The sequence below is a fragment of the Ruditapes philippinarum genome, unplaced genomic scaffold, assembly GCF_026571515.1.
Source record: "Ruditapes philippinarum isolate M1 unplaced genomic scaffold, ASM2657151v2 ctg3966_1_1_1_1, whole genome shotgun sequence".
In the NCBI taxonomy this organism is placed as follows: Eukaryota; Metazoa; Mollusca; class Bivalvia; order Venerida; family Veneridae; genus Ruditapes; species Ruditapes philippinarum.
In genome coordinates this window covers 71,975-91,552 of record NW_026861245.1, presented here as the reverse complement: position 1 = coordinate 91,552, position 19,578 = coordinate 71,975, and the positions used below count along the sequence as shown (strand labels likewise).

At 33.2% G+C, this 19,578-nt stretch overlaps 1 protein-coding gene across 1 annotated transcript in view; it reads left to right on the top strand.

The window, feature by feature from the left end:
- The first annotated feature begins 8,517 nt into the window (after positions 1-8,517).
- LOC132715026 (uncharacterized) overlaps positions 8,518-19,578 on the top strand; it is a 73,303-nt gene continuing 62,242 nt past the window's right edge. Inside the window, exons 1-4 of the mRNA XM_060697997.1 lie at positions 8,518-8,810; positions 15,461-15,514; positions 15,836-15,881; positions 16,760-16,962. Of these exons, the coding sequence (XP_060553980.1) occupies positions 8,643-8,810; positions 15,461-15,514; positions 15,836-15,881; positions 16,760-16,962 (471 nt within the window). The 5' untranslated portion in view covers positions 8,518-8,642. The remainder of the gene's footprint in view (positions 8,811-15,460; positions 15,515-15,835; positions 15,882-16,759; positions 16,963-19,578) is intronic.

Here is a 19,578-nt window from a genome sequence, read left to right as displayed (position 1 = left end):
ACAGACGACTGAATAGAGAAAAGGGTCCATGCCACTACCAATGAAAATGTAGCTTCCACGCGGGGAAAAATCAGCCCATTATTTTGATTGACAGCTCATTTCACGTCTTTGCTGCTATGCAAATTCAGATCAAAGGGATAAGATTTTCTGGGCGGAGCAATAGGTTAAAACAGTAGCGTCATGTTATTTTGATTGACAGCTCATTTTACGTCATTTCTGCTATGCAAATTAAGATCGAAGGAGTAAGTGTTTCTGGGCGGAGCTATAGGTTAAAACAGATACACCATTGGTGCGTTGGCGATTGCTGGGCTTGCGTAAATTATACCATAATCACATGACCTTTCTTATGCAACCTCACTCGACTTCGTCTCGTGAGGTCAAGGCATAAGAAAGGTCACGTGATTATGGTATAATTTACGCAAACCCAGAAATCGTCAACGCAGCAATGGTGTATCTATTACAAATACATTTGCTTTGCCAGAAGCTCGGCTCATATCTTCGATATGTCCACAAATATCAGTTACCACAACTTAAGATGGTAAAAATAAACCAACACAACAACAAAATTATAAAATTAAAATCCTAATAATATCCTGAAAACACATTAAATTCTTGAAAAAAAACCAGCGAATCAAACGGCATGACTACGTTCATGCCTCGACAAAATAACTATAAGTTGCAGGTTCTACTGCGGTTACATTGATCAGGGGTATGTCATGTGACTCAGTGACAGTTTTATTCTATTTTTAAACCAGCGATGGCTATTTCAGAGGTCAAGGTAACATGCTAGTGTGTACATGTGAAAGCCAAAGGCTTTACGTAAAATGATGACAATAATTATACAAAAATGTACCGGCTCCCACAAAGTACATTGTATTTGTAAAAAATTTATTTCATTAGAAACCAATCAAGGGCAACGATAATTACAAAAGAAAATAATGACTTTTAATACAAATAGACATTATACTAAGTAGATATTATGATAGAAATAATGGCAAAAAGATGAGTTTTTATAATGACTCGAATTATTCTTCACTGAACGGCAATGACTAATTAAGAACAAGGCATATTCATGCTCTGCGAACAGTTGTATTAAATGTATATATTGTCCACCAAAGAAACAATTTAAACAAACCCGTACGAAAACTTCCGCCCTGAAAAAAGCAGAAATTCCGCCTAGCTACTAGGCGTAATCCGTCTAAGGCATTTCAGGATTACATATCACAGATTCCTCCTATAAGCAGGAATACGCTGCGAAATATGCAAATTTTCTTAGGAGGAAAACAGTTAGGGTAGCAGGAAAAAAATCCTCCTTAGAAAATTTAACCAGGAAAAAATTCAGCTTAAAGAAAGCACTAGCAGGAGAAAATTCCGCCTTAGGAAAATTCTTAGCTGGAAAAAAATCCGCCTAAAATATTTTAACCAGGAAAAAAATACCTACTTAGAAAATCACTAGCAGGAGAAAATTCTTCCTAAGGAATACTAGCAAAAAATCCGCCTAAGGAAATGAAGTTATTCAATTTTGTGATAGTACACTTATAAAGCTGAATTATGGATGGATACAACATTATTTTTTAGCTGCATAAGAATTATTGGAATCCAAAATTGCAGACAGACAATAGGTGATCACAATTACAAAGCTTTTAAGTTATTTTTGTGAGCTTTACCATAATGTTTTCTACATTAGGGTGCATGTACAGTAGGTAAAAGAGTCACACAAAAAACAGAAACACGAGTTATATTTTTTATTGCACTGCTATTGTATTGTTTAATCCATGGCAAATTATTTCATTTTATTTCACTGTAAATGTTTTTTGTTCAGCCAGTTGTTTTCATTTTTATTCCAAGCATAACTGATCTGCTTTAACTTATGGTATCGTTAATATCCTTGTCCGTGACTCCTCCCCTCCATTCTTTTTACACCAGCTTGAGACATATCCTGAAACACAAAACAGTCATCAGTAAAACACTGCCACCACTAATATCTTATATTATTGTTTCTTGTCATTGTATGCAGTTATTATTATACATGCATTTAAACTATAATTCATTACAACCAAACTTAGTGTTACAAATTTACTCTCAAACTTAATGCAAAATTATTTAATTTATTTGAAATATATTTTTATTGTTTAAATGTATCCAAAAGTTACTAACCTGAATTTTTATGATATTGGTATTATCTTCTTATCCAAGGTCATAATGTAGCATTCAAAATTCATTTACAACTGAGCATATCCAGATTAATGTCATTTTCATTCACAAGGCTAAGTCTAATTTTTTTTCTTTGAAAAATTCAAAAATATTCAATCCTTACACTTTAACCTAAATATTATCTCAAAAATTGCTTATATATTATCACCACAATTTTTAACTATCAATAAAATCCTTTGTTATTTGCTTTATTTCCACAGTGTCTAAGCTTCTGCTGACCCATATTTCCTAGATTTCAAATTATGGACAAGTCCATGATATGATGGTAAACAGGGATAATCCAACCCATCGTTTTATTTTCACAATTATATATAAATACCAGAAAATAAATGGAAAAAGAATCCAAAATTCATAATAAATATCTTTAAAAAAAACTTTGCAAAGTCTTTCTTAACAGACTCATCATATAAAATGTACAAAGTAACTGTTGCTTCCCCCCAAATAAATCACATGGAACAGTCTCGACTGTAGCAGAATTTACGATCTGACCTGTGTGTTATCAGGTCTGTGGTGTTTACATCATAGTAGAGTGGTTACTAGAGGCTAGTATTAGTATTTATTTATCTTGTGGATAAGAAATTTTCAGGGATATTACTCATTTTTAATTATATTACATTTAAAAAGCTTAATATACGAGTTTAGTTCATACCCAAATTTAACACAGTGAAATATATTCTATGCAAAAGTCATCACAACATCATTATATAATATGTTCTAAGTTTAAGTTTTGTTGTAGAGTTTTTTTTTTCAATTAATGATTATGTATGTTTATGTTTGTACAAACAATATTTTAGTTTTGAAAATTAACACTGAATAAAAGCAGCAAAATAATTGTTGATCACTTAATAATCGATTTATTATATACTTGTCATCTGCAGAAATTTCTCCAAATTCAGAAATCTGTCTAGTAAAATTTTCTAAGTTCAATTTCTGGTTAACAAAAAAGTCTAAGTACATAATTCCTGTTAACAAATTACTGACAAAATTCTAAGTCCTAAAACCCGTCTAAATTATTGCTCATCCCATATTTTCCGCCTAAGCCTTAGGCGGAATATGAAATTGCTTAGCAGGAATTTTTACAAAATTCCGTGTCCGTCTTAAATTAGCAGGAATTCTTATATACACGGAAATTTTAAGCGTTTTCCTGCTTATATTAGGCGGAATCCTGCTATCTTTTTCGTACGGGATGTATAACTTTCAAATATTCTACATTGTACCCAAGAAAAACTTATCTTTCCATACACTCATTTTCAATGCATCCGCGAAATGAGCCATGACCAAAGTAAATCAGCCATATAAATACCAGTATCAGCGTCAAATATTTGCAAATATTACGCAAAATATTATTTTGAATAAACTAAGAGAACTTTGAAAGCACATAAGAATATGTAATAATCATTCAAAGCTTACATTGTCTTCAAGTATAATGTATCGATTCGTATTCGGCGGCAACAAAAATTTTCAGTATAACAAGTGCAAAAGTGCACGCACAAGATTTTTTCCAGGAAAAAAACAACACATCAATACAGTTCCATTTTCTTTTCTTCCATTTGTAAAGTTTCTTTATTTTGCTTTGCCTGGATTTCTCTGTCTTCTGTCATATTTTCCTGCTTTTCTTTCATTATACTAAGAACTTCATCAGAGCTAGATGATGCATTGTGTTTGAATTTCTTTTTTCCTGTTCCCTCTGGAATGTTTGATCTAATACTAGTTTTCTCATCCACTTCTTGTATATCTGTAACCATAACTTTCTTCCGGCTCAGCAAATTACAGACATTCTTAACTGCATCCCTGACCTAGAATTGTGGTCCACTGTATCTCTGTATGCTCTACTTGTTTATAGTTAAAATGATATCCAGAATGTTTCATTTCGTCAGCAATCATTCCCCAAACTGACTTTTTTCACACTAACTTTTTTAGTGAAAAGTCCAGTCCCTCTTTCTCTGTGTGTAGTTTTATTAAAATCTATAGGTATGAACAAACTTTTACAGTTATGTCTTCGAAAATAAGCCCAACAGGTTGACTAATGTATTGTGACAGGTTGTCCACCATGAAGCTATAACAGTAAAAGTTTGTACCTACGAATTGGCTGGGAAAAACCCACATTTGCAGAGTTCCGGATAACATCATTCCATTACACATAGATATTTTGGCCCGGCACACCAACAGGGCACCAATAATCTCTTCTGACAAGTCATAATCTGATTCAGGTATATTATAAGATTGGAGAAGGTTTCATAAAGTAGGCTCGTTAAGGTTTTATTGGCTTACACTGCATATATATGCTGCTCTTTTTAAAAAAAATTGTATCAATGTTTTTCTGAACTTGGCAACAAAATTTTTTTCCCCAATCCTTTCATATTTTTTTTTAAACCAGATTTTCTGAAAGATTGGTGTTAAATGTTGATGGGCATTAACTTATTTCCTAAGTGCTTGAACAACTCTTTCATTTTCTTAGTGATGTAATTAGATCTATATGATAAATAATAATTGTTAATTAATATTTGAGGAGAAATTATGTATATGATTAATTGTTGTTTAATTTAATTTTTATGTTAAAACAATTAATTTTAGTGTGTATATATATATATATACATGTATTAGCAAAATGTTATTTATAGATGAAAAACTGAGAATTAGATATTTTTATTACATTGTAAAGCAATAGCAGTAATTTACATTGAACAAAATGTTCTCACTTGACAAAACAATTATAAGTTGTAAATTTACATTTCAGCAAAATGCAATTATATGATATAACAATTGTTAGATTATAATGTGAGCCATATGTTATAACCCCTTAACCTGCGAGAACCAGAAGTGATAAGCATTTGCTACCAGTATAGAACCAGGCCAGCCTGTACATCCGGACAGTCTGATTAGTCTCTATACTATGTATTCTATTCTAGTATAATATATCCCCATAATAGATATTATCCGGAAATTGGCAAGTGTGGGGTTTTCCCAGCTAATCCCTACAGCTAACCTGCAGGTAAAAACAAACTGTTACTATTATAGCTTCAGGGTGCACTTTCCCTGACATTAGATTAGTCAACCTGTTATTTTCAAAGCTGTAACTGTTAAAGGTTGTATATACCTACAGATTATCTTTGAAAAACCCAAATATTATTAGCTATTGATAATGAGCCATTCCAGAAATAATGTTGGACAAGTCCATTTAAGTAATTCAGCAGATTAAGGGATGATATAGATTAGATAAGACAATTATTGTGAATTTATGTGAGCAAAATATTATTACCAGATAAAAAAAATGATAATTATGACTTTTTATAGCTGATATTGAGCAAGATTTTATATGTCAGTATTATTTTAGGAAATTACAGCAGTCTTTTCTTAGGATATCTGTTTTTAAGAAAAATGTGATGCTATTGTGATTGCTGTGTTGTCATTGTTCTCTTTTAGCCCTTCAAAAGTTTTGAACATGAAGCTTGGAATACTTGCCTTTAAAATCTCGACAATGTGCAGATGTTAAACAAGGGGCAAATTCTTTTTGACTTTGAATTTTTGTCAGTAGTCTGGTTGCCCTTAACAGATGAGCATTAACACGGCATCCATTGCTGTTTTTTGGTCTTGTATATAAATAAAATTTTATAATACAATATTATTGCTAGACATAGTTTTTGTTGAATAAAATAGTATTTTTGTATGTTACATTGTATGTTCCTTAAATTATCAAAATGAATGATACCTTTGTTTCTAGGGAGATTATTAGCATATTAGCATATTATTGAAATTGATATATTTTCTAAACTATTATCTTGTGTGATACATATTTATGTAACCAGTACTTAATATGATCTCAAGAAATTATGTTCAACCTTTACTGAACTTACTAATAAATTATCATTTATTTGAGCAAGCATTGTTTTATTTGTTTATCCTATCCTCCTTTGTTTTCTTTTCGTATTTCAATATAATGCAGCTTGTATTTTTATTTACAAATAAATGACTGTAAACTTTAAAGGTTTTAAAGCTACATGCCTCCAGATGAGTCAAAATATTTCAATAAAATCAAACTTGAGAAAAATGTCTACTAAGATGAAGGGAAAAGTAAAAATTTCGAGATTCAAGTCATATTTTACATATTATTTATGATTAATGACTGAATTTTCAGTATTTACAACTATATTTCTACTGAGTTTCTAACACAGTAAAGGCTATTTATGCATATTTTGACCACTTTTTGGTTATTTACATGGTTTGTAAGTGTCATTGATAATGTGTAAATTGCTTCCTTTTGGTTACTTCACAATAGTACACATTCAAATACATTTTCAAAATTTTCATGAAAATTATCAAAACCGCCTCCGTGGTCGAGGGGTTAGATTCGATGACTTCTAATCCAGTTACCTCTCTGGCGTGGGTTCGATCCCCGGGAGATGCTTCGGTAGTTTAGCGCGGAGGAAGGTAGTCTTGTACTGGTGTAACTCTCCAGGAACGATGGTTAGGAAACTACCCGCCTATATGACTGAAATACTGTTGGAAAAAGGCGTAAAATGAAACAAACAAACAAACAAACAATCATGAAAATTATCATGAATCTGGAGGTGTGCTGCTTTAAACCAGTATGTTGAAACATATATTTCTTCCCCCAAAAGCTGTGCGTATATTATAGTACTTTCCATATCTATACATCTGTCTGTTCGTCCAAGAATGTATCAGAATCATAAAACTTGGTTATTTTCTTAAGGACTTCCTCTAAACTTAAATGATCTCCTTAAACAGCTGTTATTTGTTGCTTGCAGGATCCCTGTGTGTGACTTGCAGGTCAAGGTCACACAGAGGCCATGATGGAGCCTTCCTCCATGCCTGGCCCATAGCATAAAGTTAAACATTATTTGAAGGATTTAGGCGAACATAGCAGAATTATTTGACATGAAATTAAGTGTTAACTGTTTGGTGGAAACCCAGAGATAAAATAAAAGATAGGCCAAAAAACGAGTCTGTTTTTATATGTGTAGTCTATAACTTGTTATTGTTTCTGTATGGATTTTAAAATTACTTGGCATATCAAAGTTCACCAATCTGAGATATGACAAATTCAAGATTTTGCACCCTAGCTGAAATGTTAAGGTCACACATAGTGGTCCAAGTCCACAAAGGAGTATGTTCATAACTTTGTAATTATGTCTCCCAAAATTTTTAGGAGACAATTGTAATAATTAAAAGAATTGTTTTTGCCTTTGCCGTCTGTCCGGTTGCCCATCCGTCTGCATTAAGCTTGTCTGCCTTTCACAGGTCAAACTACTGGTGGGATTTCAGAGTGATCAGTACCATCCCTTGTTGTGCACATCTCTGGCACATTTGGCATTGCTGTACAAAATGGCCGCCAGAGCTAAAAATAGAAAAACCTTGTCCAGCCTACACAGGTCAAACTACTGGTTGGATTTCAACCAAGCTTTACAGGAGTGATCAGTACCATCCCTAGTTGTGTACATCACCTGCATGTCTTCTTTGCTGCACAAAATGGCCGCCAGAGCTAAACATAGAAAATTCTTGTCAGGCAGTCAAAGGTCAAACTACTAGTGAGATTTGATCAGTACCATCCCTAGTTGTGCACAAAACTGGCACGTTCTGCTTCGCTGCCCAAAATAGCTGCCGCGATAAAAAGAAAAATCTTGTCTGGCTTTCACAGGTCAAGCTACTGGTGGGATTTTAATGAAACTTCACACGAGTGACCATACATTGTTTTGGGAGACAAATTTTTGTGACAAAAACCTCTCTAGTTCTTTTATGGATTTTGAAATTACTTGGCACCAATAGGTACAAGCAGGTACAAGACAAATTCTCAAAGGTAAGAAATTTTCTAATTGTTCTTTTGGGTGTTTTTTTTTTTTTGGTAGCAACCTTTGTAATTTTAATGTATCTACCTGTAATTTTTTAAGAATAAACTTTGTTAAACTCAAATTTGTTTTATAATTTTTAAAGAAAAGTCATATTTTTAAGTAAATGTTTCTTAATTTGAAAATAAAGATATTAGAAAAAAAGATTGTATTTAGTATAAAATTAGTATTTATTTCAAATGCTTTTAATGAGATTTTGAGATTCCTGATTACAAAGATTGACTGTGTAATGACAGATACTTTTACAAACACTTAACATTGTGTGAAACTTTACATGAGAAATATCATATGGTCCATGATTGATTCACCTGTGCCACTTGAATGATCTTTGTAATAATTAAGGTGAGTCTACTATAAAAATTGACCAAGATGCTCACAATGTTTAAACTAGTGTCACTATCTGGTGTGTTATCTTGTTTTTATCAGTAATTGCATCACGCAGGGTCGTGGTAGAGCTATAGTCTTATCGTAACATCCTGATGAAATATCAAATACAAAGATAAAAACAAGCATGAACTAGCACAATGCCTTGGAGCGAGCTAAAACTGAAATGGCTTAAAAGATATGGCTACTAGTTTAAGAAAATGGACAATTCCTTCTGTGTATATATGGATTTATATGGTTATATTTTTAGATTGTATGGTATGCAATGGTGATTTGTTTTCCTATACGAATTCCACTCAATCAGTGTTATGTGAAGCCCAGTGCGAGGCCCTCTGTCAGGATAAAGTGGTAATTATTACTATTGTTTTCATATCTAGAATAGTCCATCGTAAATTTTTATGCTCCCCGAAAAATTTCGGGGAGCATATAGTCGCTGCCTTGTCCGTCATTCCGTACGTCCGTCCGTCCGCTTTTCTTGTCCGGGACATAACTTTGAAACAACAAGAGGTATCAACATGAAACTTTGTAGGTAGATAGATCTCATTGAGTAGATGTGCAGTGCACAAGAACCGTAACTCTGCCTTGCCTAATTTCAGAATTATCCCCCTTTGTTTATTTTATACTTTGAACTTTGTCCGGGACATTACTCTAAAACTATAAGAGGTACCAACATGAAACTTTGTAGGTAGATAGATCTCATTGAGTAGGTGTGCAGTGCACAAGAACCGTAAACTCTGCCTTGCCTAATTTTTGAATTATCCCCCTTTGTTTATTTTACACTTTGACATAACTCTAAAACTATAAGAGGTATCCACATGAAACTGTGTAGGTAGATAGATCTCATTAAGAAGGTGTGCAGTGCACAAGAACCGTAACTCTGTCTGCCTAATTTTTGAATTATTCCCCTTTGTTTATTTTTACTTTTTGAACTTTGCCTGGAACATAACTCTAAAACTATAAGAGGTATCAACATACAACTTTGTAGGTAGATAGATCTCATTGAGTAGGTATGCAGTGCACAAGAACCGTAACTCTGCCTTGCCTAAGTTTTGAATTATTCCCTTTTGTTTATTTTCACACTTTGAACTTTGTCAGGGACATAACTCTAAAACTATAAGAGGTATCAACATGAAACTTTGTAGGTAGATAGATCTCATTAAGTAGGTTTGCAGTGCCTAAGAACCGTAACTCTGTCTTGCCTAATTTTGGAGTTATTGCCCTTTGTTCATTTTGACACTTTGAACTTTGTCTGGGACATTTCTCTAAAATAAAAGAGATATCAACATGAAACTTTGTAGATAGATAGGTCTCGTTGGGTAGAAGTGCAGTGCTAAAAAATCATAACTCTGCCTTGCCTTATTTTGAAGTTATTGCCCTTTGTTTACTTTTACTTTTTGACTTTTGTCCGGGACATAACTCTAAAACTATTAGAGATATCAACATGAAACTTTGTAGGTAGATAGATATCATTGGATAGAACTGCAATGCTTAAAGAACCTAAACAAAGCCTTGTCTAATTTTGGAGTTATTGCCCTTTGTTCATTCTTACACTTTGAATTTTGCCAGGGACATAACTCTGAAACTATAAGAGATATCATCAGGAAACTTTATAGATAGATAGATCTCATTGAATAGAAGTGCAGTGCAAAAAAACTCGGCTTTGCCTTATTTTGGAGTTTTTGCCCTTTGTTCATTTTTATATACTTTCCTGTGTCCAAAACCTTCTCGGGGAGCATCACCTGGTTCAACCGGTTCTTGTTTTGTTTGTTTTTTATGCCAATTTTGTTATATCTCGGTTGTTTCAACCTTAAATGCTTTCCTAACAAAACCTGAGTAACCTCCAATTTCTCAGTAAGTGACTGACTACTAAGTATACCGCATGATTTCAGAATTACATATTATGAGAGAAAAATTACCACTACACTCAATGTTCGAAATCAACAGAAAATTTAAAAAATAAGCATTTAATAAAAATTTGAAGAAAAGTATAATAAAGAATTAATATTTTGGAAAGGCAAGTAGTTTTCTGGCCATTTTTTGGTCCTCTTTGGTAATGAATAAGTAGCTGAAGAGCCAGTAGGAACTATTTTGGAATTTTGTTTGTCAACATGTCTTTCTTTCTACATAAATACAACACTCTTGAATTTCATACCAAAGTTATCTTTAGTGTCCAACTTTATTTGTCATCCAATGAAAACGCTGTATTTCTTAAAAATTCTGTGCGTTAATTTTCATAAAAGAACAAAAGTCGATACTATATCGAATTCCGTTCATAGTCGACTTCTATTTTTCATAGTACTTCATAGAACGTCATAGTGACGTAATAAAGTGAGTGATTATAAGGCCAAATAAAGTTTGACACTAAATATGTTAGTATTCATCCGTAGCTGTTCTACAGAAATTAGAAACATTCTCCTGTCGCTATCGCTCCCGTCGAAGTTTCTAATTTCTGTAGAACAGCACGGATGAACACTAACATATACATAGAATCATTAACCGTAATATGTCTGTTTCTATTTTTATTAAGCCCCTGCCATAATTTCTATTTTTATTTCTCCCCCACCCCACCCGCGCGATAAAATGGGGAAGGGGCATATAGTTTTACCCTTGTCATTTAGTGTGTGTGTGTGTGTGTTATATTCATGTACTTCATATCTGGGTCAAAACTCCAGCACGTATAATGGGATTTAAATTGGTACACATGACCACCATAAGAAGATGATGTGTCTTGCGCGACACCCAGGTCAAGGTGGTACTTATTTTCCTCACTGAGCTTATTAGCTTAGGATTGAATTTATATCTTATTTTTCCATCAAATTAACATTAAAGAAAGCAAAAATTAGCGTAATTGGACTTTCATCATTTGTAACTGCTTTGTACAGGGGTATATATGTAGAGATTTTTTATGACAAAACAGTTAAATGTTGGCACATCTGTGTCTTATGATGGGCACATTCCTGGTTTATTTTGCTGTTGCTAAATTATGGCACTGGCAGATTATTTCTGATAATGAATGTTTGTTATGCTGTCAAGCAAAGTATTTTTAATGTAATAAAAAGGAAGGATGTCCATATGGTTCACATAAAATAGTTTGAATAGAATAATGAGATAGTATTGACTGGACAATATAGGATTGTTCAGCCTGAAAGTCTTTATCATTCAATATTGTTTCCATTGTTGGTGCAACCTTTAACTGAGTTATGTCCTTGAAAATTTCATAGTTTCATATGAACTTTGCTAGGAACATCGTATTCAAAGCAGCATTTTTTCATGAAAATGTATCTGAATGTTTAATATTATTAAGTAACCAAAAGGAAGCCATTTACACATTTTCCATGGCATAAATAGCCCTTACTGCGTTAGTAACGCAGTAGAAATATAGTTGTAAATACTGAAAAATCAGTCATTAATCGCACAGAACATGTAAAATATTACTTGAATTCTGAATCATTTTACAAATTTTTCTTTTCTGAAGTTTGATTTAATTGAAAAATTTTGACCCGTCTGGAGGCATGTAGCTTTAAGGTTCGATCTAGTTATTTTATAGTGCTATGCCTGTTTGTGTCTGAAAATAATCTAAGAGAGGATTCCTTAAAATAATCTCTGCTAATAAAACTTGAAATTGCCTTTATTATCTCTACAGTATTGGTATGACTAAAAATCCTTACAAACATGTCATCAGATTTTATGTTTTAAATTTGTCTAGCTCTTAATTTTGGAAATGCCTGTTGTCAGATTCTGACAATTTTAGCAGGGAATATTGTATTTAACCGTTGTTTACTTTGTCACAAAGGATTGGTTATCATCTTGTAACTTTGAATCAAATGTTGTTTGGTTTATACATAATTTTTTTAGTTTGATTGTGTAGGAAGCCATAACTTGATAAGCTTATAGACACACTTTCAATCCGTTCCTGGAACCAACCAGTACTGAGCAATGAGTGTAAAGTTTCTTGCTCAAGGAAACAACGACTTGCCCCTGACAGGGTTTGAACCCATGTGGCTAGCGATCATTAGATTACTAGTCCGACGTGTTAACCACTCAGCCATGCCGCCACTAATTGTCGTTTGAACACATGGTTTGAACATGCATGTATTTTAAGGCTCGTTTTAATCAATAATGACCTATTATTTTTAACTACATAAAGTTTGAAATTTAAATGATTCCAGTACAGGTTGTATATAAGTAGTGTTACATAACAGATAAAAAGTTGTTGTTAAAAATGGTGTACTATATATATGTAAACATAGTAAAACCTTATCAATGCAAATGAAACAGATGTTCTCATCCATGTTTTTGTTCGTCTTGGAGGACAGTTTTAGGTCACAAATATAGTTGAATAGTATTTTCACATCATAGGTACACATGTATATCAAACTTGATATATTGTTTTAAATTACTATTTATAGACAAATTGTCATAAAAAAACTAGACAAACCCACTTGTAATGATTAGAAGTCTTCTGACGGCTAAGCTCAATAGGGAGAGCATAGTATCAGTGGTATAAGGTTTGATCCCCATGTGAGGCAAAGTTTCTGTGTGATAATTAATTGCAGACATTGAGTTAAATGGTCATTTGTCTCTTATTGCTGATTCAGAAATCATGTTGAATTAGTAGTCGGTCACTTGCAGAGATATTGATAATAAGGCCCCCACGGTTACACGTTAAACGGATTTGTTTCGATTTTCATTCATAAAACGTTTATGATATTTTTTACCATTTAATCGAAATGACCATATTGTCTTACAAATATCTTGATCATTGCCTGTAATCACGGATTTTATCAATTCTAATTGGTTTATTCCAAAGTGTGTTTACAACCCTGCACACAGCATCACTGTGCAATAATCACTTGTGACATAATACATTTTTGGTAAAGTTTTATTTTTCTTTGATCTTTCAAAAGAGCGAAATGGGGATACAATGCAGAAAATATGTGCTGCCATGACACAATCATGATGAGGCCTGAACATAATTTATTTGTACATGACTTTTTGTATCAAAAATAGAAAGTAATTCATCATTTGGAGACTTGAATACATGGTGTAGTATAGAACATCGGTATCGTTTCGGTTCTAAGCAATCATACAAACGTTTACAAAAAATTGTAAACGTAGGAGCCTTAATTGGTAATTGCTGGAATTATTTTGGAAAATCATTTTTGTGACAACTGAGAAATAACCAAAATGTGCTATAATCAATGTAAAATAAAACAATCAAGAAACTCTTGTCTGGTGATGTATAGGTTATTCAAAATTAAATTTAAACTTTTTTATAATCAGGAAACTGTAGAGTTTTTAGTAGGTTTAGTTATTTATTTAGTTAACAGCTATATCAGGCTAACAATGTATCAAGAGATTGATAATAAACCATTTTTATGCCCCAGAAGGGCGACATATTAAAAACGCACCGTCTGTCTGTGCGTCCCCACGTCGTTCTTGTCCGGACTGTAACTTTGTCATACATTTCAGGATTTTGAAATAGCTTGGCACCACATCAAAGTAATATGTTGCGTCCAAGAATTATGTCCCTACCTCAGACATCAAGGTCACACTGACATTTTGAAGTTTCACATTATCACAATTACAGTTAATGGGTACCCAATTCGTGTCCGAACTGTAACTTTGTCATGCGTTGAAGAATTTTAAAATCAATGAACAATAAATGTCTACCACATCATGACGATGTTTCACATCCAAGAATTACAACATCTCTACCTCAAAGGTCAAGGTCACACTACCATTTTGAAGTTTCACATCATTACAATTAGAGTTAATAGGTAAACACATTCGTGTCCGGACTGGAACTTTGTCATGCATCAAAGGATTTTAAAATAACTTGACATAAATGTCTACCACATGAAGACGACATGTTGCATTCAAGACTCATGTCCCTACCTCCAAGGTCACTCCTACAGTTAGAAGGTACTCATTTTCATAAGAAGAGTTTGAAGATACACATTTGTGTCCGGACTGTAATTTTGTCATGCATTGAAGAGTTTTAAAATAACTTGGCACAAATGTCTACCACATCAAGACGCCGTGTTGTGTGTAAGACCCATATTCCTACCTCTAAGGTTAAAGGGACTCCACTGAAGTTTAAAAAGACTAAAAACATATTAACGTATTTGAATTTCTTACATAAATGAGCTGGGGCATTTTAAACAGAAATATATGCAAAGAAAGTTAAGACATATACTTTAAAATAAATTGAAAATCGTATTTTTATCCTTTACTTAGCCCGATTTGAGTGAAAAGCGTTTAAACGCTTTTCATTTTGGGTCATTTTTTTACAATTTGAATAATTATTCTGGAAAAACGAAGAGCGCAAATGATCTGAAATTTTGCACAAAGATTAGTGGTCTAAACCTACATCAAATTGTACATTTATCTGGAAAAAATATTTTCAGTCCCATCATGTCAAAAAACCTCAGTGGAGTCCCTTTAAGGTCACTAATAATTTGAAGGTACTTATGCTCATAAGAAGAGTTTGAAGGTACACATTAGTTTTATGAAACCTTTTTGGGGGCATTTGTCACTTTTGCGATTGATAGTTAAACAGGTCTATTGAAAAAAATCAGTAGATTTAGGTTGTATCATCAGCACAAATAGGTTTACTGTTTATACACTGCACAGAATATATAGCCCGCATGTATTGAATACAGTTTAGAAATTAAGTTTCAACAGTTTGAGTCTATTCCTTAGAAAAGTTAAAATTAATAAAAGGTTAAGCTTTCTTATCGTTTTTGTTACCATGATAACCTTGTACTTACAATATATGAGCCGTGTCATGACAAAACCAACATAGTGCGTTTGCGACCAGCATGGATCCAGACCAGCCAGTTCGCTATCAGTTTCTCTACTTGTTATAGAGTTTGTAAGCGAACAGCATGGATCCTGATCAGACTGCGCGGATGCGCAGGCTGGTCTGGATCCATGCTGGTCGCAAACCCATTATGTTGGTTTTGTCATGACACGGCTCATATGTATAATTTCAGTCAAACTGTATCCCAAAATGTGCAGGACAAAGACATTGGATGGCCGACTGTGATGTGAGTGTAACTTTATTGAATGCATTACTGTGAAGTTACTTGATTTTGAGGACATGAAATTTTGTGCATTTACCTAAAAGCACCTTTGGTTTATACAGAATTTATTTTAGTTTATTTTGTATGAAGCCATAAGCTTACACTTTCAAATCTGTTCCTTGAACCAACCAATACTGGGTAATGATTGTAAAATTTCTTGCTTAGTGAAACAACAACTTGCCCCTGACAGGGTAGAGATCATGAGATTACTAGTCTGATGTGTTAACTACTCAAAGCACATTTGTATGGGTTCTTAAATTCAGATTACTTTTGTCTGTATTTCAGAGACCAAACTGTACCTCAACATGTAGTGTTTTATATGCCTATCACTGTAAGTATAATTTTACCTGTACTTAAAATAACAGTTGCAAAACTTCTCCTCTAAAAGGATCCATGTTGATTTATAAATGAACACTAAATTTTTTGACGATAATTCTGGTTCAGATTTTATCATCTGAAAGTTTACTAGAGGAAGTGGAGGACAAAGAGAAAGTTTAGATAAAACAGTAAGTGTTTTTTATATGACATAGATTATGGTATGGCATTGTCTGTCTGTAGACCCTATGATTTTGCTGGGTAACTTTCGAAGAATTTTAATGATTATGTATATATTTTGCATGTAAGTACATTGTATTTTATTTGATAACACAGGTTTTTAAGTCAGATTTTTTCGAAATGAAGTCATTATTAATAGAGTAATGCCCCTTTATATAGAAATCTTCTGCGGATTTCTTTCTTGCCCTTGTTTCCTCTGTGTAACTTTTGAAGGATCTCAAAGATTGCGATTATATTTTGTATGTCAGTATGATCAATCAAATCATTATTGAAAGAGTTATGCTCTTTTTATGCAAATTATTTGTGAAAGTAATTTTTGCTTTTGCAGTATGCCTATTGAAAGATTATTTATATTGATCACATATAACTGTGTAAGTGTGTAATGTTCATTCTTTGAAGTATTTCAATTTTGATCACATTTATGTCCTTTTAATTTTGTTGCTGATTGATAAAGGTAATTGTCTTCAAACCACTTGCTTCTAACTGCTGTGGGTTCGAATCTCATCATGGAATTGGATTTTTCTTGTGAGGAAACTATCCAGTTAGCTTACAGAATGTTGGTGGTTCAGGTGCTTTGTTAATTTGATATTGGGTGTAAATTTCCCCACCTCAGCAGAGCTCTAGTCTTATAAGAATACCTAATTGTATTTACAGATCAAAACAGAGGTGAACTGGTACATGTTCCCCATGTCTCACTGAACCGGACAGGGCCTCTAACTATAGAGCTAGCTTGGAATGTACCCACACATATATCGCCTAACCCAGCATCTAATGTATCAACCATCATCTACATTGTGGAAGAAACACACCCAGATCCTAGGTTACAAGGTGTACATTCAGTGTCAATTAAACAATGGGTAAGTAAAGATATTTGCATTCTGATAAAGTTGCAATATCTAGTCAGTTGTTAGTCTGTTTCTGCCATCATTTGAGATGAAAATAAGCCAGTGTTTAACCCTTAGTCTGGCCCTGCATTACAGTTTATTTGGGGGCAAGATAGTAAGGTTAAAATAGCCAAACTAACAGTGTTGAAGGAATTGAACATGGAAATTTACCATGTGTCTGTTCCTATAGGACATGGCATTTACCGGGCTTTTAATGATATAAAAGTTGCTATAGGACATGGCTTTTACCAGGCTTTTAATAATACAAAAGTTAACATAGGACATGGCTTTTACCAGGCTTTTAATAACACAAAAGTTGCTATAGGACATGGCTTTTACCGGGCTTTTAATAATAAAAAGGTTGCTATAGGACAAGGCTTTTACCAGGCTTTTAATAATACAAAAGTTGCTATAGGACAAGGCTTTTACCAGGCTTTTAATAATACAAAAGTTGCTATAGGACATGGCTTTTACCAGGCTTTTAATAATACAAAAGTTGCTGTAGGACATGGCTTTTACCAAAGCTTTATAATACAAAAGTTGCTATAGGGACATGGCTTTTTACCGGGCTTTTAATAATACAAAAGTTGCTATAGGACATGGCTTTTACCGGGCTTTTAATAATACAAAAGTTGCTATAGGACATGGCTTTTACCGGGCTTTTAATAATACAAAAGTTGCTATAGGACATAGCTTTTACCGGGCTTTTAATAATACAAAAGTTGCTATAGGACATGGCTTTTACCGGGCTTTTAATAATACAAAAGTTGCTATAGGACATGGCATTTACCGGGCTTTTAATAATACAAAAGTTGCTATAGGACATGCTTTTACCAAAGCTTTTAATAATACAAAAGTTGCTATAGGACATGGCTTTTTACCGGCTTTTAATATAATACAAAAGTTGCTATAGGACATGGCTTTTTTACCAAGCTTTTTAATAATACAAAAGTTGCTATAGGACATGGCTTTTACAAGGCTTTTAATAACAGAAAAGTTTGCTATAGGACATGGCTTTTTACCAGGCTTTTATAAATACAAAAGTTGCTGTAGGACATGGCTTTTACCGGGCTTTTAAATAATACAAAAGTTGCTATAGGACATGGCATTTTACCGGGCTTTTAATAATACAAAAGTTGCTATAGGACATGGCTTTTACCAAGCTTTTTAATAATACAAAAGTTGCTATAGGACATGGCTTTTACAAGGCTTTTAATAACAGAAAGTTGCTATAGGACATGGCTTTTACCAGGCTTTTAAATAATACAAAAGTTTGCTGTAGGACATGGCTTTTACCAGGCTTTTAATAACAGAAAAAGTTGCTATAGGACATGGCTTTTACCAGGCTTTTAATAATACAAAGTTGCTGTAGGACATGGCTTTTTACCAGGCTTTTAATAATACAAAAGTTGCTATAGGACATGGCTTTTACCAGGCTTTTTAATAATACAAAAGTTGCTTATAGGACATGGCTTTTACAGGCTTTTAATAATACAAAAAGTTGCTGTAGGACATGGCTTTTACCAGGCTTTTAATAATACAAAAGTTGCTATAGGACATGGCTTTTACCAAGCTTTTAATAATACAAAAAGTTGCTATAGGACATGGCTTTTACAAGGCTTTTAATAACAGAAAAGTTGCTATAGGACATGGCTTTTACCAAGCTTTTAATAATAAAAAGGTTTGCTATAGGACAAGGCTTTTACCAGGCTTTTAATAACAGAAAAGTTGCTATATTAGGAAACACAGCTTTTACCAAGCTTTAAATAATAAAAGGTTGCTATAGGACATGGCTTTTACCAAGCTTTTAATAATACAAAAGTTGCTATAGGACATGGCTTTTACCAGGCTTTTAATAATACAAAAGTTGCTGTAGGACATGGCTTTTACCAGGCTTTTAATAATACAAAAGTTGCTATAGGACATGGCTTTTACCAAGCTTTTAATAATAAAAAGGTTGCTATAGGACATGGCTTTTACCAGGCTTTTAATGATACAAAAATTGTTACAGGACACAGCTTTTACCAGGCTTTTAAAATACAAAAGTTGCTACAGAACACAGCTTTTATCGGGCTTTTAATAATACAAAAGTTGCTATAGGACATGGCTTTTACCAAGCTTTTAATAATAAAAAGGTTGCTATAGGACATGGCTTTTACCAGGCTTTTAATGATACAAAAATTGTTACAGGACACAGCTTTTACCAGGCTTTTAAAATACAAAAGTTGCTACAGAACACAGTTTTTATCGGGCTTTTAATAATACAAAAGTTGCTATAGGACATGGCTTTTACCAAGCTTTTAATAATACAAAAGTTGCTATAGGACATGGCTTTTACCAGGCTTTTAATAATAGAAAATTGCTACAGAACACAACTTTTACCAGGCTTTTAATAATACAAAAGTTGCTATAGGACATGGCTTTTACCAGGCTTTTAATAATTACTGCAAGACAGCTTTTACTAGGCTTTTAATAATACAAGGTTAATGTCTCTGCTTTTCCATTGATGTGGGGCATAGATTGCAATTGTTTAAAACATGTAGTCCGCAAAAGTATTTGTTTAATGATTTTCAATGTCATATTAACTTT